General features: G+C 38.9%; 1 protein-coding gene across 5 annotated transcripts in view; it reads left to right on the top strand.

Annotated features, from left to right (window-relative positions):
• pkp4 (plakophilin 4) overlaps positions 1-17970 on the top strand; it is a 142602-nt gene that overhangs the window by 48339 nt on the left and 76293 nt on the right. For all 5 annotated transcript variants that reach the window (XM_041807007.1, XM_041807004.1, XM_041807008.1 and 2 more), the window contains one exon: positions 13657-13769. In XM_041807007.1, coding sequence (XP_041662941.1) covers positions 13657-13769 — 113 coding nt within the window. The remainder of the gene's footprint in view (positions 1-13656; positions 13770-17970) is intronic.

Genomic DNA, 17970 nt, shown 5'->3' with positions numbered 1-17970 from the left:
GACCTTTAAATTCCCTGTAAAGTGAAATACAAAATATGTGTCTTTACACACCAGATATGTTGGAATAAGGTTGCTAAAACATGTGGAAACACTGAGATTTTCAGTACTGTGCAAAAGTTTTAGGCCGAAATTTGAGGCTAAAGTAAGGCATATAATGGCGAGTACGCCCACCTGAGGGCCCCATCGGAAGGAGGATTGACACAACCCAGATCATGCTGTGGATGTCTTTGTACATTACCAAGGGCATGGGAAAATAATCTGATGAAAACAAAACAAAAACCGCAGCTTTAGGGCAGAGTTATGGGTAGATGTGGCACTTAAACACAACCAAGGGTAATGTTAGGGCGGGTAGGAGGGTTGCCACAACCCCCTGGTTTTTGTGTGTATGTTCCAAACACCTGAAAACTGTTGGTGGTTGCCTGGCGTATTACCAGGGGTGCAAAGGCCCGGACAAAAGAAATGCTGTTAAGCTCGACCTTGGTTGCTGAGTGACACACGTACATGTCAATTGTGTCAACACTGACTCTGGCCGCCCTCCCTCCTCTCTCCAGCCCTGGGCTGTGGAACATCAGGACCCGTGAAGAACCATTAGCACCCTACATGCCTAAAACTTCTGCACAGTACTGTATGTGTGACTGAATTTTGCCCACAACATCACCTGTCGCTGTGGGGAATTGCCCCACCCCCCTAGCGCTACAACAATTTAAAATCACCCAGCAGTTCATCTCAGTTCAGTCTTGTTGTAGCTGACGTCACTGCCTTCATTGAAAGTTAACAGCCAGCTGGTTTTTTTTGGTTCATTGTGAGAAAAAAATCTCCGAATCCATCAGCCACAGCAGCCTATGGGTCATGAAAAGTATCATAACGGAGAAATTTGTGCCAGAAAACAGTAAATTTCATCCCCAACATCTGTCTCTGTCTCTAGTGAGCGAGTAGTGAGTAGGGCTGGGCAATTAATCGCAAATTAGATTAAATCGCAATATAGCCTGCTGCAATTTTCAAATCACAGAAGGTGCAATATTTCTTTTACCTGAAATTTTGTCATAATACCAGTTTAAGACTTTTTTGCAGCACAAACGTTATGCATTAACTATCATGCAGTAATTCTAGTGGCATATTTTTAGAATAGAGTAACAAAAAAATCCCATTTTCTTCATTTTTGTATTTGTATATTTTTTTTGTTAAATATGAGAATTACATAAAAATTATCATTCCAATTAATACAGCAGTTCATATCCAATTTGCAAAGTGAGTCAAAGGTATCATAATTGGATATTTTTTTTCGAAATTGTCCAGCCCTAGTTTAATCTAATATTGTGTTTGTTATAATTTAGAATGAATTGTTGTTTGTTTTTGTTGGAAAATACATGAGATGAGGAACTTAAGAAATAATAGCATATTAAATTGCAATCGCAATATTGGGTAGAAAAATCGCAATTAGATTATTTTCTCAAATCGTTTGGCCCTACTGGTGAGTAGTATACATATACTCCACATGCAAACAGTGTTTGAATGCTAGCAGAGTGACATTTGCCTAAAGTCACGTTATACCTGTACCTTGTCAGTTAGCATGGTTCTTTGGAATTCTACTCAACAAAAAACAAGTATCTATGAGGGAGAATGATAGCTTAATGTTGCTTTAACCATGCCCTGCAGAAACAGCTTTCTTACACCTTCCAGTCAAAGGTTTTATATATATATATATGTGTGTGTTTAAAGAAAGAGGGATGGGATTTTTGTGAGGAAACGGCTCTAACACGTACAGAATCAGCAGAGATAAGAGGTTCACCTTTGCACATATGGGTGTATTTGTAGCCAAACTTTGCTAGTGTTCTGTGTGTTTGCATATTGTCTGATTTAATCATGTCATGGATTTACAGTCTGCCTGTTTAGCACACATGTAGATCAGTGTTTATTACAACACTTGGGGAATGTGTGTGCATAAGCCTCTCTTATCTTTGCTGTCCATGTGCTGAAGCAGCAGCGGGCAAAAGCTACTCCAGGCATTGCAGATGGGTCTTGTATCGTCAGCATCCATAAAGATGACAAGGGACACTGTATATTGGTGGCGTGGTTTTCCGCCATGTGTCATCTGTTTCTTTAGGGCCTGTCTGAGGACACAAGAGGACAGGATCTGAATCAGCTCTTGGCCTACAGGCAGATCAGGCCCAACAGGCTCATCGTAATGAGCAAATAAAAGCATCAGAAGCCTTGTTGGTATTGGAGAGCTGGCCATTCTTTGTCCTCTTCCTCTTCTTCAATACTAAGCCCGGTACCAACCAAGGCTGGGCCCACACCCCTTAAATAAGCACATGGCTTGTTTAATGGCCATTACTGCTTCACTTAGGCTGACTTGGATCGTTATGCTGAATGGATGTGTCCCATTTTGTGTAGGGGCCAATGCAATGAATTACACAGAGCAGTGAGTACACTCGCTCCATGGCTAATACGAGTCCTGCTTATGAGTGTGATCCTTGTCCCTGTTTCATTAGACCAGGACCTGCTTTGGCTCAGAGCCCTAGACTATCATATTCTAATCATGAATATATTAGATCCATTTTTTGTAATAATCTTAATGAGTCATGCAGACATAAGGAGCCTTGCTCTTTGGGTGGAAATTTCTGAGAATAAAGTCTGAAAAGAAGCGTTTCCATGAAGAGAGCTCAATGATGTGACATCTTTTTATTTGTCTGTTTTACGTGATTTTAGGGAGCATTAACCCTTAGAGCGCTCAGCTATTGTGTCTCATCTGGAGTTATTGTCTCAAAAAGCTTATAAAATATAATCCATGTGGTTCAGTCAAGTTCTAAGCATCTTTTCTTCAGGACAACCTGAAGAATCCTGAAATAGAAGTGGTGGTTTTGGCATTGTGTGACTTTATAGATAGGCAGGTTAGACAGGATGGGCAGGACCTCACAACATGAGGAGGCCACTAATCGCTTCATGCCAAGATAATTCATTCAACACAAAGAAACTTTATTTTTTCATTGGCATTGACATTTTTGTTTCTGCATACAGTCCCCTCTTCCTTTTCCACTGACAGACGGAAATCGAAACCCGGGTATGCAAAAACCCAATTCTGTATATTTTGAAAACCAGGGAGCCAATAATGTTTGAGCTTGTGGATACTGCTATCAGGTCTCACAAGTCCTGTGAAGTAACGTTATCTCATAACCACTGCAGAAACGTAGGTCTACAGCAGTTACTGCAGGGGTCTCAAAGTCCGTCAGCATTTTGCATCAAATTAAACCAGAGTGCGCTACGTTCAATGGTTGGCTTGAAGAACAGAAAACTCTGGCTGTGCTGTGAATATGCATGCAATCATTGGACTGGCTTCAGATACTACATGGCAGTTTTCTCCCTCATCTGCATAGACCAGTGCTGAAAAGTGCTCCCAAACTTTGTAGCAAGTCCCATTAGTTAAAGATATGAATCCAGAGTAGAAATCTGTTGTAATTAAAGTTGATTAGCAGGCTTAATGAGTTAAGGTCAGCTCAGTTAGGTTTGTTTGTTTTCTCTTAGGCTCTTAGGCTTACACCAGAGGACTGCTAAAACTCTTAAAAGACTCTAAAAAGACCGACATCTGAGACCTTCTCACATCTTAAGACAATTTGTCAGCAAGTCGCTGAGTTTTTAGCTTCAGGCTAGGATTTTGCAAAGACTGGTTGTCACTAACTACAAGACTAGACTACAATTCCTTTTGAAATTATTTCCTATCATGCATCTGGTGGAAATTCACATCAACAGTTTCTGAGCAGAGAACAATGTACACATGTACATTTTAAGTGGTTTTGTACACTTCACAGACATTTAAACACAAATATCACTCGACTATATTTTTATGTTTAATTAAACTTATTTTTGGTTTTACAATAATGGATAAAATTTACCACTTCAAATCATATTCAATTTCTCTTTGTGTTTTTTGAAAGCACCCTGCGATCCGACTTCCCTGGGGGTCCTGACCCCTCTTTGGGAACCACTGGATTAGATCACATCAAGGATGGAGGAAAGGAAACATGAAAAAGTCATTTTGTAAAACAGGCACGTTCATGAATGGAACACCATTTCTTGGCGGTAAGGTTTATTTGGATAATAGTAGGGCTGTAACCTCGTAAAGCAGATGGATACGCCCGTTTCCTTGTTTCTCACTGGTGAATCCATCTTGCAAAGCCCCCATCTGAACCGTTTCGGCCTGGTTAGAAAGTGACAGGACCAATCAGTGATGAGGAGCATGACTCACAGAGTCTTGACGTAAGCAAGCAGCAACAAGAGGCAGGTGCAATAATGGCAGAAGAGCTTAGTGTGGATGCTGCTAAAGCGCCTGTTTTATCAGAACTTGATGACATTTCTTTGTTAAAAGAAGAACAAAGAACAGCAGTGAGTTGTTTTGTTTTCAAAAATGCCAAAAGTCGTGTACTGAAATGTCTACAGTCACCATGGTTCGTGTTATTCCTTGGTAGCTGCACACACACACCTCGGTTGTGGCTTCGTCACGTATTTTGTTGCTCTGATTGGCCCGTAAAGATGTGACAGACAGAACATTCATCCAATCACATTCTGAGTTTTTTTCAAAGGGTCTGCCCTTTCCCAAACGCTTAGTATTGAAGGTTTTCCAGATGGATGTGTGAAACACATCCATCTGGTGTGTCAGGTTAGTAGGGCTGGGCAATCAATCAAAAATTAGATGAAATCGCAAGTAAATTATTTTCCCAAATCGTTCAGCCCTACTTGCTAGTAAATCACCATTTCAATTAAAATTGCGTTTGTGATGAAATGAGGATAATTTAAATGTGAAAGGGTTTGGATAGCCTATCAGCTCATTTTACGATTCCTCAAGACTCTTGTCTTCCAGGGCATAGGTGGCCTATTGGTTAAGGCGCGCCCCATGTACTCGGATGGCCGGGTTCGGATCCAGCCTGAGGTCCTTTACCGCATGTCTCTGCCCCACTCCCGTCCCTGTTTCTGACTCTATCCACTGTCCTCCGCTATCAAAATAAAGGCACAAAAATGCCCAAAAAATAAATCTTAAAAAAAAAAAAAAAAAAAAAAAAAGACTCTTGTCTCCCTTCATCTGACTGGACTTTAAGAGGTCTGCAGGACTGAGTATTTGCAACACTGATCACCTCCACACAAGATAGATTGGTTAAACTTCGAAATAAATATTTTTGTGGAGTGCAGGGATTTTAATCAGTGTATGTAGAAATTTTCTGATGAGAACTGCATGTCCATTCATTCCTGACAGCTGTCTCTCACTTCCTGCCCCCAATCAGGCATTCAGGATCACATGATTGCAAACAGCCTATAGATGATCAGCTATTGCCATAACTGTTCTGTTGGAGCTTCTGTTCCATGAATGAAAAATTGCAATATTATAGAAACTACTTGATTTAAAAAATAAACAGCGTTGCATGAAAGAAAACGTCATACACAATTATAATATATTCTGCTGAGAACATGTCTGCAAAAACTTACCAAGCAGAATAAGGTATTGAAATTGAGCTCCATGCACTAAACTTTGGACTGCCTCTATAGTAGGACACACAGTTCTGCTCTGGGCTTGGAGCAGCTCTGTATATCAGTGGTGACAGAGATTTCTGTGCCTTATGGTGGCAGCAGATGTCCCTCTGTGCTGTGTTTGATCAAGATCACGGACCGTCTAATCAGCAGCATTAAAGGCCGTCCATTCTTGTGTGAAATACTTAGATAGACATTGCTGTTTTTTATCCCTGCCTGCATGGAGAACTCTATAATGACAAGTACTGTCTAAGACAGAGTTACTGGGCTCGAGAAGATGACACGCTGCCAAACAAAACAATTGGATAATGAGCTTAAGAGAAAGACGGCAGAGAAATTGAGAGCCAAAAATAGTGACATTTGCAGGAGGAGGAAATCTCCGTCTTCTGTGAAGACAGTAAACAACAGTTTGGTGTCTCTCACCATATGTTTACCACCTTTTTCATAAACATCTGCTGCATTTTCATATATGACACAGTAAATCAATAAGCTTTACACATACAGATGACTTTATGGAAGGAAAAGGGAAAATGCATATGTATGACAATCTGGATGTAATTTCTGACCTTGCATTTAAACTCTACCCATATCTATCCCATCTTTATGGCTGTTATAGAAAGTTCTCGGAAATATTCCTAAAACTAAAACTAATTAAAATTAGGGCTGGGCAGTTAATCGCAAATTAGATTAAATCACAATATTGCCTACTGCAATTTACAAACTGCAGAAGTTGCAATATTTCTTGAAATGTGTCAAAATACCAGTGTAATACATTCTTTTCTTGCACGATTTTATGAACATTATGTAAACATTCAAGTGTAATTTTTTAAATGGTTTACAAAAATCCTCCTTTTCTTGTTTTATGTATGATTTTCTTAATCAAAACAAGTGACATAAAAATGATAATCCCCCAGCTTAGCATTAGTGCACAGAGGTCATACCCCCAGCCACGATCAGCTGATAGCCAGCTGATACCAGTTATCACCTCCCAGCTCCCACAGCCAATCACAGCTCTTTCTCACAACACAACGGTCCATTTAAATATGAATTACTTCTCAGTAATCCCTGCTTGCATTAATGCTGATGCACCAAGCTGCTGCTGGCAAAGCTCAACCTCCTCCATCCCAGCCACCTCCTTTTGTAGTTTTAAAGCTTGTTGCACAGTCGTACTCAGATTCATGCTACTATGGACTAATTACCTCTGAATAAATTAATTGTTTCTACTATATATTATCTTAAACGTGTCTATCCAAATGGGGGTTTCTAGCTGTGCACTTCCTGGAAAGTCAAAGCATGCTGCTTGACTAATTCAGGGAGCATCTTTTTAGCAGAGCCTTCTCCACTAAGTAAAACTGCAAATACATTTTACAATAAACAACACTAAACTTTATTGCCTGAATTTGTTGAGAAACACATAGGATGAGGAAACTAATAATAATTGCATATAAAATCAAAATTGCAATATCTGGGGGAAAATAGTTGCAATTAGATTATTTATGCAACTCGTTGAGCCCTAGTTAAAACACATAAATGTAGACTTTTCTCTCATGCCTCCTTAAGCCATGTGTTTCCATATGGATGTTATCCCACTCTTGTCACTTTCACCTTATGTTTTCTCTCTAGCACATCGCAGGCTGAATCTCACACTGGAGAAAATCCAAAACTGTATCAAGAAGCTGTTTGAATCATCACTTCCTCTCTCCCTCTCCCTTCCTGCATGCATGTATGAATCATCCTCTTATCACCATTATTCAGTGTCTCTCTCTGCTTTACACTGAAGGCCAAACCTAAACCTTTATCTCTAACATCTTCCTGTTACCACAGACCTGTAAATGCATGAAAGGACTTCAGGTTACTTGTGCAGAAATGTTGTCATAATGGTTGAATGTTTTGACAATCTTCCGTCTTGCACTGACCTATCTGTTAAAGGGATCAGTCCTAGTTGGATTTGGTTGGCTATATGTAGGACCAATCACTCAGAAATGTGAAATTAATACTTAAAGTTGTGTTCTAATAAGCAATCATCTTGAAATGAAATAGCAGTGCACTACTTGAATTGGTCATTCTCTTGCTGGGCTGCACTGTATAACCCATCTCAGCCATTTGTTTTGTAAAAATTTAGCCACATCTAACTCGAGAAAGTACAGCACAGATGCAGCGCTGGTTGGCATCAAAGGCTGGAAAAGGCAATTTTCATCTTACTTTATCTCTGGAGGTGATGTGCCACACAAAGGATTGATGGCTCACTCCCTCTGAGGCTACACCACACTTCACTGTCTCCATCTTCAAACATTTTTTAAAAAGATAAAAGATCTGACTCCAGACAAGCCTTTTTTTGCCCAGATCCAGAACCAAATTCCAGCCATGAAATCCCCCCCCCCCCCGAAAACCCACATCACACAGCCATTCATGCACACTTCTAACCAGTGCTCCTGTGTGTGTGAACAGGCAGATAGAACACAGGGACTGGTTCTCCTTAAACCGTGTCAGGCTGACATGACTTCTTCACATGGGACCCCATTAACTCTCTCCTGTTAGTGAAGGTAAAAGTAACATTGATAAATGTTACAAATTAATCAGTCAGGGACAGATAGAGACTTTAATCAAGAACCCATTTTACAACTTTTCCTGTTTTTTGTTGCCACTGTCCCAACTTTTTTGATAGGTGCTGTTGGCAGCAAATTTAGTTGGACACATAATAAACACAGTTTCTGTTTCATCCTTAGTTATGATGTCCTTTAGTGATATTCAATTAAAAAGAGGGCTTCCAGTGTTTCAGTGAAAATCATTACTGCATCTTTATTTACTTTTCACACAACATACTAACTTTTATCCGGCTGAGATGAGTCATGTTGAATTAACAGCTCTTATTCAAGTATGTTTGTTTATTCTCTTATTTTAGAGCAGTGGCTCTCAGAATGAGGGTCACAGGGTGCTGTCCAAAAGACACAGACAAATCTAGAATGATTGCAAGCGTTATATTTTACTCATTACTAAAGAAATTTAGTCATAAAATGAGTTCAATTTAAAATAACTCCATGGCTTTTTAATGATAGTGATGGCTAATATGGAAGTAATATATAAATGTCATTAACATGTAAATTTACACAGTTATGTGCAGTATCAACTACTTGAAACACATCCAAGGTAAGGATGGTCCGAAGGGCTGAGAGATTTAGGAAAATAATCTAATTACATTTTTTCTCCTATATTGTGATTAGGGCTGGGCAATTAATCGCAAATTAGACTAAATTGCAATAGGGTGAATATATTGCAAAAGTTGCTATATTATTTGAACTTTAAATATGTCAGAATACCAGTTCAATACTTTTTTGCAGTAGAGATCTATTGCACATGATACAAAAAATGAAGTTTTTTTGGAATAAAAATTCCTGTTTTACTAATGTATGTTTTTCTTATTTAAAATGACATTGATATCAATGATCGTCCCCTTTAATGTAGCAATTGATATCAAATTTGCAATATGCACCAACATAATTGCAATTAAATATTTGTTTTAAATCATTTTGCCCTTGTATATTCTATTTAATATTGTTTAGATTATCATATGGAGGATTTACTGCTTTATTTATTGAAAAATATATAGGATGAGGAACATAGAAATAATATTAAATTATAATCACAATATTTTTTTGCGAATCATTCAACCCTAATTGCAATTTATAATGCGATTATTTTTTGTAGTTCCTCATCTAATGCATTTCTCAACAAACAGTAAATCATTTGATACTGTAATGGACACAATATTTGGTAGATTAAGCTAAGGCTGGACAATTTTGAAAAATATCTAAGTGCGATTAATTTAGCTCATTGCAAATTCAATATGAATTTCTGTATGATGACTTAATGTCTTTTCGTTTTTAATAAGACATGCAGATGTTTGCATGATGTGGAGAGCATCGCATCTTTGCCTTAAAAATGTATTAAACTGGTTGAAACACATTTCAGGTCAAAGAAAAATTGCACCTACCACGTTTTGAAAATTGCAATTTATTCTTAACTTCGATTAATTTCCCAGCCATTTATATTGTGTTTAACTCATTAGTCTAAATTGGATAAAATATGTAGAAAACAGTCAAATTCATCACAGGATCATTGTGTCAGCAGGTGGGATATGAGCCTGATACTTTGTAGAATGTGGCTAACGTTAGCAGCTAGCACTGCCAGCTTATGCGCATCTTTTCAGATTAATATTTATGTGGCCTTTTTTCACCTCAGTTGAGCAGTTATATGCGAGTCCAGCTGACAGCCTACATACCACTTTATTTCTGTTTTCTACTTTGTAAAAACTATCATACCGTGTTGTTCCTACTGCACACTAACTGCTAAGCTTATTTTTTTGTCCAGAGAAGTATGCAAGGAAAGCTCTGAAAGGAAGGCAGCAGATATTAGCTTGAAGCTACTGCGGCTTTTAGTGGCGGAATGCCCCATTACGATTTTGAAAGAGCATTAGACTGGGATTTAAAACAAAAATGATAGGTGTAGTTAGTTAAACCCACTTGCAAATCTTTCGCCGGCAAACTCGAATTAAACTGTTTACAATGCACGTCCCTAATCCAAGGACAGAGGGGGTTTATTTTGGTGGTCGTGGGCTGCAAAGTAAAAGGTGGACATCCCTAATCCTTGTGTTTACTACAGGAGTCTGGTTCTGCTAAAAGTTTCCTCCTATTGCTCTGTGTTAGTGCCCTTCCCATGGGGGGTAATGTTTGTCTTTGTAAATAATTTAAGAAACACTAAGACTGGCAGTTAATCAAAATTTTGATGCAATCCCACTATGTCCTGCTGAAATTTTCAAATTGCTGAAGATGTTATGTTTTTTTAGCACTATAATGGGGTTAAATACTGCTGTTGCTGTGCTCAAGGCGATAAACACTGGTCTTTATTATAATATTAATGAATTATACTGGTCTTTATTATAAAAGGGTAGAGTCTTTATTGTGATATTAATGATTTTTAGGAATAACACTGGTCTAAAATAATATTCCACCACAGATTACGGTCTAGACCGGCCCTGTTTGTAAACCGTCTTCAGATGACTTCAGTGATGAATCACTGCTATATAAGCAAAGATTGACTAATTGATTGATGGACCTGAAATGTGTGTGAAAATACCAGTTTAATGCAATTTTCTGCAGCATAGATTTTATGCTTCAAACATCATGCAAGAATTCAAGTGACAGTTTTTTCCAGAATAGTTTGCAAAAAAAAAAGTATTTTGTCCTTTTTGGTATATTTTTCTTATTATAAAGAAGAATGACAAAACAATGATCATTCCGTTCAATACAACATTTTAAACTGAATTTGCAATAAAAGCCAAAATAATTGCAATAAGATATTTTTCAAAATTGTTGAACATTCTGTCAGTTATATGATTTAACGTGTGTTTTGTTCAAAAATACATGAAATAAGAAACTTAGAAAATAATCACAATTAAATAATTTAAAATTAGAGTATAAAGTTTAGTGTAGACATGCTCACATTTCTTATTATGAGAGATCACATTTATAATGAATTGGTTCTATACAGATAAAGAATTATTTTTTTTCCGATATGTTTATTGATTTTTCTATTATTGCAAAACATTAAACATATACTGAACAATTTAAAAAACAAAAACACACATGAAGACACGTACAAAGATATATACTCACATACATACAGATACACACTTGTTCCAAACTTGCATGCTTCATTTGAATAAAATAAAAAGCACTTAGATGAGAAAATAAATACAATAAAAACAGTTAAAAAAAATAAATAACTACTCCATATTTTATAATTTCCTTTCAGGTTTGGCCCTCATTTCTGGTTTCTATAATATTCAAATATGGTTCCCAAAGTTCAACAAAATCTTTCCGTTTACCTTTAGCATTATAAGTTAGTCGTTCCAATCCAATACACTCTGAGATTTTATTTCTCAATAGTTTCATTGAAGGTGCATCTATACTCTTCCAACATAGTGCAATAGCTGTCTGCACTTGAAGAAGTCGGTTTGTATAAAGTCGTCCAGATATATTCCAAGCACACAGAGCTTGACGTCTAAAGGCACATGGTTTTAAAACACCTCATTTTATAACATCTTTCCAGAAATTCTGAATTGTTGTACGTTCCCATAAACAGTAAAGAGAAGTACATTTCTCATTAAAACATTTATTACAGGTATCTGGAATGTTAGCAGACATGTGATGAAGTTTGACCAGAGTTCAGTACATCCTCACTAACCATTTGTATTGCAGTAATTTGAACCTTGTATTTATTGTCTGTTTTTGAGACTTTAAAAGATAAAGAATTGTTGATTGATCGATGCAACAAAAGCAAAAGTGTTAACAGAAGCCAAAGATGAGCTTTTATAAACAGATGATCTAGAAGTGTAGATGTAACCCACAGCTGTGTTTCAGCTCTGTCCTGAACAGTTTGCACACTCTGTTTGCTTCTTGCATCATATGTTTTTCTCCATCCGGAATAAGCAGGTAATGCAGTGATCCAAGCCATTTAATGAGAATTCTGCCTCCCTACACTGTCCTGAGCTGGATTATAAATAATTGGGATAATGGTCTGAAAGTTAACTTCAACAATAATTGTTTGGTCCGCCTTCCTGGGTAGAAGTTTTATCTTCTGATGTTCCTGTTTGTATCTCTAGCTAAAGAAGACTTTCTACTGCTTTTTCAAGCTACATTTGCTGTAACTCACCACTCACAGACTCTAAATAATTTCTGCTGCTGCTTTTTATAGGAAATTCCTAGAAAGCCTTTACTGAAAAGCAGCTGCAAGAATAGATTTTATTTGTCTCAAAAATTCCCTTTGCTGTGTTAGCTCAAATATAGTTCAATAAAAATTGGATTTAATATTAAGAATTATACAAACTCTGCAATTCTTTGTTAGTAGATTGAGTTGGAAATATTGTTAGGGGAGAATTATACCAGAGGTTACAGCTCCTGAGGCTTTGACAGAGTTGTTGCTGAACAAACAGATCTAGCCAATCTTAAAGACAGGCAAATGAGCTATAATGTCCCTTTTGTACATCTAAACTCTTAAATTACAGTGTATTTTAATTCATTAATGTCTTCCTGTCTTATTCTAACATATTGCATTTGCAGCACAAAGATAGTGTATAACAAGGCTTCCCTAAAGCATTGCATAGGTTTTCCAGTGATATGCTGAAATGCTGTAGTATTAAGGAAACAGGCATTTTTCTTCCTCCTGCCCACTGCAGTGAAGCTTCACATTTCTACAGCTGAGGAGAGGAGAGCAGTGGAGGGTATAAAGCAGCAGTTTGGGGGGGAGGGGGAGCATATCTACAATGTGAAGGGAGATTTCAGTGTGTCCTCAGGGAACATTGGAGAGTAGGTGTGAAAAGGAGGTTGGTCTTAGTGCTGTTGAGTGACTAAACTTCCTCAGACAGGTCACAAAGAAGCTCAGAGCCGATTTGAGTGAGAGTGTGTTTGAGTAAGTGAGCATGAAAATGGACATTACATGGTACAACTAAGGACAGCACATGCCAGGATCTTGCCTTCTGACTTATGGTGAGTGAGGCCAGAAGTGTTGGTACTAGAGAGCAGATATTCTAAACACAGAGGTATTAGTGAGTAAAAAGGTGTTCCAAATTGATGCAAATGACTGAGTGGATTATTTTTTGTGTGCAAAGACCCCATGTATATCTTTATGAGTGGCACAATGCAGTGCATACGCCAGAGAGCTTTGCAAGTAACAGCCTTGCTCTGGCTAGATAATTAGTCAAATGCTGATTTCTAAACGACTCCCATAGGAACAATGCCACCAAGGCTAAATATCAGCTGTTGAAGTGGTGCTTATCTGCCTGTGTGGGCTGGAAAAATGGCAGTACCTTATAGCCTGCTTATGTATGTGTGAGTGCACCATTAAGTTTGCAATGGAATGATTTTGTGAGCTAACATTTCTATGTAAAATGCTGCTTTAAGCTCCTATTTAGTAACATCATTAACCTACATGCAACAATTAAGCAAGACACTATCAGAGCAAGCTGCCTTCGTATTGACATAAAATTAGTCCGATCTGTCGATGGTATGTCGAGCTCTCTGTGATGAGACCAGCTCCCTGACCCTCTTCCCCTCTCTTTTCCTGTGCTGTGTTTACGAGCAGGAGCTGCAGTTTGAGCGGCTAACCAGGGAGCTGGAAGTGGAGAGGCAGATTGTGGCCAATCAGCTGGAAAGATGCAGACTCGGGGCCGAGTCGCCAGGCGCTGGTAGCAGCAGGTAATGAGAAGATGCACACACACAAATGCACTCAGAGCCACAACCCAACACATGGCTTTTCTATCCTTCACAGCAGTGGCCATATTCCATAGTGTAACCTTATGGCATAGTGATACACAACCCAGTGTGCTTGAATTTGATTGGATAGTAAATCTAACACATTCCCTTCCTGTCCTGTGATTTTTAAGGATGGAATTGCATGCTTGTTATTTATGCTATCACAGGATGTGTAGGAATCTGACCTACCTAGATAAAAAAATTACACCCGACACAACTTTGCAGTGCCTATGTTGTTCAGTCTCAGCCTATATGTGTGTGCAGCTGCATGATATTGGACTGTTGTTTGCTCAGCGGAGCGCTGCTATCAGCGTTGAAGGAGAGAGGAGCATCTGAGTTTGCTCTAGAAACTCATTCCCACTTCATCAGCTAAGACACAAGCCGGCCTGATCATCACACCTCAGTGACCACACATTCTGTCCTGTCCTCTCTGCCTCAGACGTGTCAGGTTCATTTGTACAGTTCAACACCACGCGCAATATCCCAACGGGCTGCACAGACCGGCTCTGAAGAAGGGCTGACACCAGGCTAATGTTATCACATGCCTTCATGGTTTAGCTCAGTGTCATTTGATGAAGATGTAGGGGGGCTTTTGAGCAGCATTATAGTGTGAGCAGCATGAACAATTGAGTATTTCCTAACATTCATGCACCGCTGTTTTTAGATGTATTCGCATTTATTAAGCAAGTAAAATATGAATCATCTTTTAGGGCTGTTTAAAATGTTATTCCTTTAAGTGGCAAGGGAAATTACAAAAGAGGTTAATAGACTGTGACATTTGAGAGATTGCTTTATAGTCAGATTATTCAGGCTCTATTAATAAAAAAGCTTTTCTTGCCTTTGCTTGTTTGCCTGAGTTAAGCCTGGCAGCTTTGATGGCACAGAATAATGCTGTGTTTGGAGGTGTTTTATTTTTGATTTACCAGCCCAGTCATTTATGTGCAACAGTCATGTCACATGTGCTATACATCTGAAAGTTAATGATTACACATGGGGGTGTTTGCACTTGAATAGGAATTCTGTACAGTTTTAAAAACTCTTATTACGCATTAGGAAGAACTCCAGCCAATGCACCAACCTGTACAGCTAAGTCACAGACAAGGGTGCAGGTGCATAACCTATATTTGGAGCCAACATGACTTTTAAAGTAAAAGTAATCCATTAGTTATAGTTGTTTACATTTACAACATTACAATCAATTCAAATCTGGCCAACTAGATCTGCAAATGAAGGCTGTGAACAGGTGGTGCAAGCTGCCTCTCTAATTGAGAAACCCTTGCGCCCAAAGCTAGAAATACTCTACATTTATAACATGAGCCATTGTCCATAAAGGAGGAAGAGAAGTAACTGAACATTTGGTAGAGCAGACAGGAGAGCGCAGGAGAGAACGAGGCAGAAAAACAAGCCATAGTGAGTAGGAGTGTAATGGTACACAGAGGTCACGGTTCGGTGCGGTTCAGTTCCATCCATCCATTTTCTTCCGCTTATCTGGGGCTCGGGTCATGGAGTAGCAGGTTAAGCAGGTCCACCCATCTGGATCTGGGGGATCCCGAGATCTCCTCCCAGACGGACATGCCTGGAATACCTCTACTGTGAGGCGACCAGGAGGCATCCTGATCAGATGCCTGAGCCACCTTAACTGGCTCCTTTTGATGCGAAAGAGCAGCAGCTCTACTCCTAGCCCCCTCCGGATGTCTGAGCTCCTCACCCTATCTCTAAGGCTGAGCCCAGCCAACCTCCGAAGAAAAGTCGTTAGGGTTGGGAGGTAAATCGACCGGTAAATTGAGAGCTCCCTCTTCACCCCAACGGTCCAGCACAACGACCGCAGTACTGCCGATGCTGCACCATTCCGGCTGTCCAGACTTGTGAAAGACCCCAAGATACTTGAAGTCCTTCACTTGGGGCAAAGACTCCCTCCATCCTGGAAGGAGCAGTTCACCGTTTTCCGGCAGAGAACCATGGCCTTGGATTTGAAGGAAAAGTTTACTCTAGGGTGCTGGAAGGGAAGCTCCGTCCGATTGTCAAACCCCAGATTCAGGAGGAACAATGCGGGTTCAGTTCATCATTGAAAAAGGAACAGAGTCCCGAATTTGCAGGCCTAATTCTAGTTTTCTCTCATTTATTACTTATAAGCTGACCGTAGTGTAGCTTACAGTTTGATTCTTCTAGTCTAAAGTGCGTATTAATCGTACAAAATCAGGACTCATGTTCATCACTAATGGACCACAGAGTAGCTCGTGTGAAACCCGAGATGGGATGTTGATTTCAAAGAGAGTTACAGAGAAGTTTCTTCTTTAAAATGTATTAGCATGTCCTCAACCTGTCTACTTTCACATGCAGAGGTTTTTTTAAGCAACACAGTGGAGTTAATGAGAGGAAGAAGCCAGCGAGTCTTGTAGCTCTGCACTCCTGCACCTGTAGTTCACTTTTCTTCTTTGTGTGTTTTGTTATGCATGCCTCTTTTTCTTCATTGGTTGTTTAAAAGCAAACAATTACAAGTGTTAGTGCCACCCAGAACCATCACGGCTCAGGGAAACCCCTAATAGTGAGTGAAGCTGACTTCTAACCTACACTAAGTCGTAGTTAAAAATAAATACAGGCCTTATCTGCTTGATGGCAGCTTGCGAACATCTAAATGTTACAAATAAGAGCAGTAGGAGTATGATAAGACCTTGTGGAGCAACAGTTTTAAGATTGAAAATGTCTTAAGATTCCTTATCGAGTAAAAAAAAACGTCTTGTTTGATCAAAAATTGACAGAGACGCTGGGCAGCGGTTATCATGATAAAGTCTAAAACTGAACTGGACATTGCCATTAAATATGCCCTTGTCGTCTTTGAATTATTTGTGTGGAGAGAAGATGAGAAAGAGTTTCATTGTAACAGTGCAGCTTTGTTAGTTAGACAGAAAAGGAGTGCTTTGAACTTAAAAACATTTCAGGTTCAACCAGGTGCTTGTATTATTTTTTGAATCCTTGCAGTGTGTAATGAAGTTAATTGAGGATGTGACACACCATTAAAATTCATGAATAACTGATTGGAAGTGCTGTTAAAATGCACAGTTTAATTCATGACTAGACAAAACATAAACCGTTTATAAGCAGACATTTAGCATAAAAGGATTAATATTTTAAACATTTCAAAATGGATCAGAAGCTTAGTGTCATGATCAAAAAGTCAAAATAACAATTCAGCACTAGCTCTGTCAACATGAGGAACAACACGGAGCAACACTAAAGCGATGTAAAAACAGGAGGTGATGCAATGCTCTGGCTGTGCCAGACCTCTGTGCTAATTGGATATTACTCTAGTGACATTAGTCAATCAGATAGTGTTGTGGACAGGACATTAGATTAGACTGTGGAGAGTGAAAACAGAGCCAGAGAGCACACACATCTCAGCGGAGCCAAAGAACAGTGGCTCACGTTTAGTAAAGTAGTGCGATGTATTAATCGCATACAGCATACTGGTAGAATAAAACACAGAAGCAGATCGTCTGTGAGAAGCTGAATATAGCCAGGCCAATAACTGGTGACGGAAATCTCAACAATCTGTATTTTTCCACCTGTGAAACATATTTTTGAAGTACCCAGCAATATCAGCTGATGCTCAGGTCTCAGTCTTGGACTCTCAACGCTGCTATTGTCACGTCATTTCCATGAATGTTTTTATTACTATTGATCAAAGATAAGACAGCAGCTCTGCAAAAACTCAAACTGTATCAAATGTAACTGTCACTCAAGTTTCTTGAAAGAGATAAAATCTCATGTCAGATCTCCTGTGAAGTATCTTCAGTAAAATTGCTTGCTTGCCTTGGCAGCTGGTACTTTTCTACTTGCATTATCTTGAAATAAAAGTTTTTTTAGACTCACAGGTGGTTTTAGCTTACATTTCAGTCAGGAACACTCTTGCCATACATTTAACTATTTTTTTGCAAAGTGGATCTACAGTTTTACTTAGCAGAGAAGGCTCTGCTCTAAAGATGCTCTCTGGGTTAGTCAAGCAGCATGCTTTGACTTTCCAAGGACTACATGGCTAGAAGCCCTCATATGGATAGATGTATTTATATGTATGGTTATGTTAAAATTATTTCAAAAGAAATCAATCCATAGTAGCACGGTGCAACAAGTTTTGTGTTGTAAAGGA

Source organism: Cheilinus undulatus, linkage group 15 (genome assembly GCF_018320785.1).
Source record: "Cheilinus undulatus linkage group 15, ASM1832078v1, whole genome shotgun sequence".
NCBI classification, from domain to species: Eukaryota; Metazoa; Chordata; class Actinopteri; order Labriformes; family Labridae; genus Cheilinus; species Cheilinus undulatus.
The sequence above is the reverse complement of the archived record's forward strand: the minus strand, read 5'-3'. Positions and strand labels throughout refer to the sequence as shown.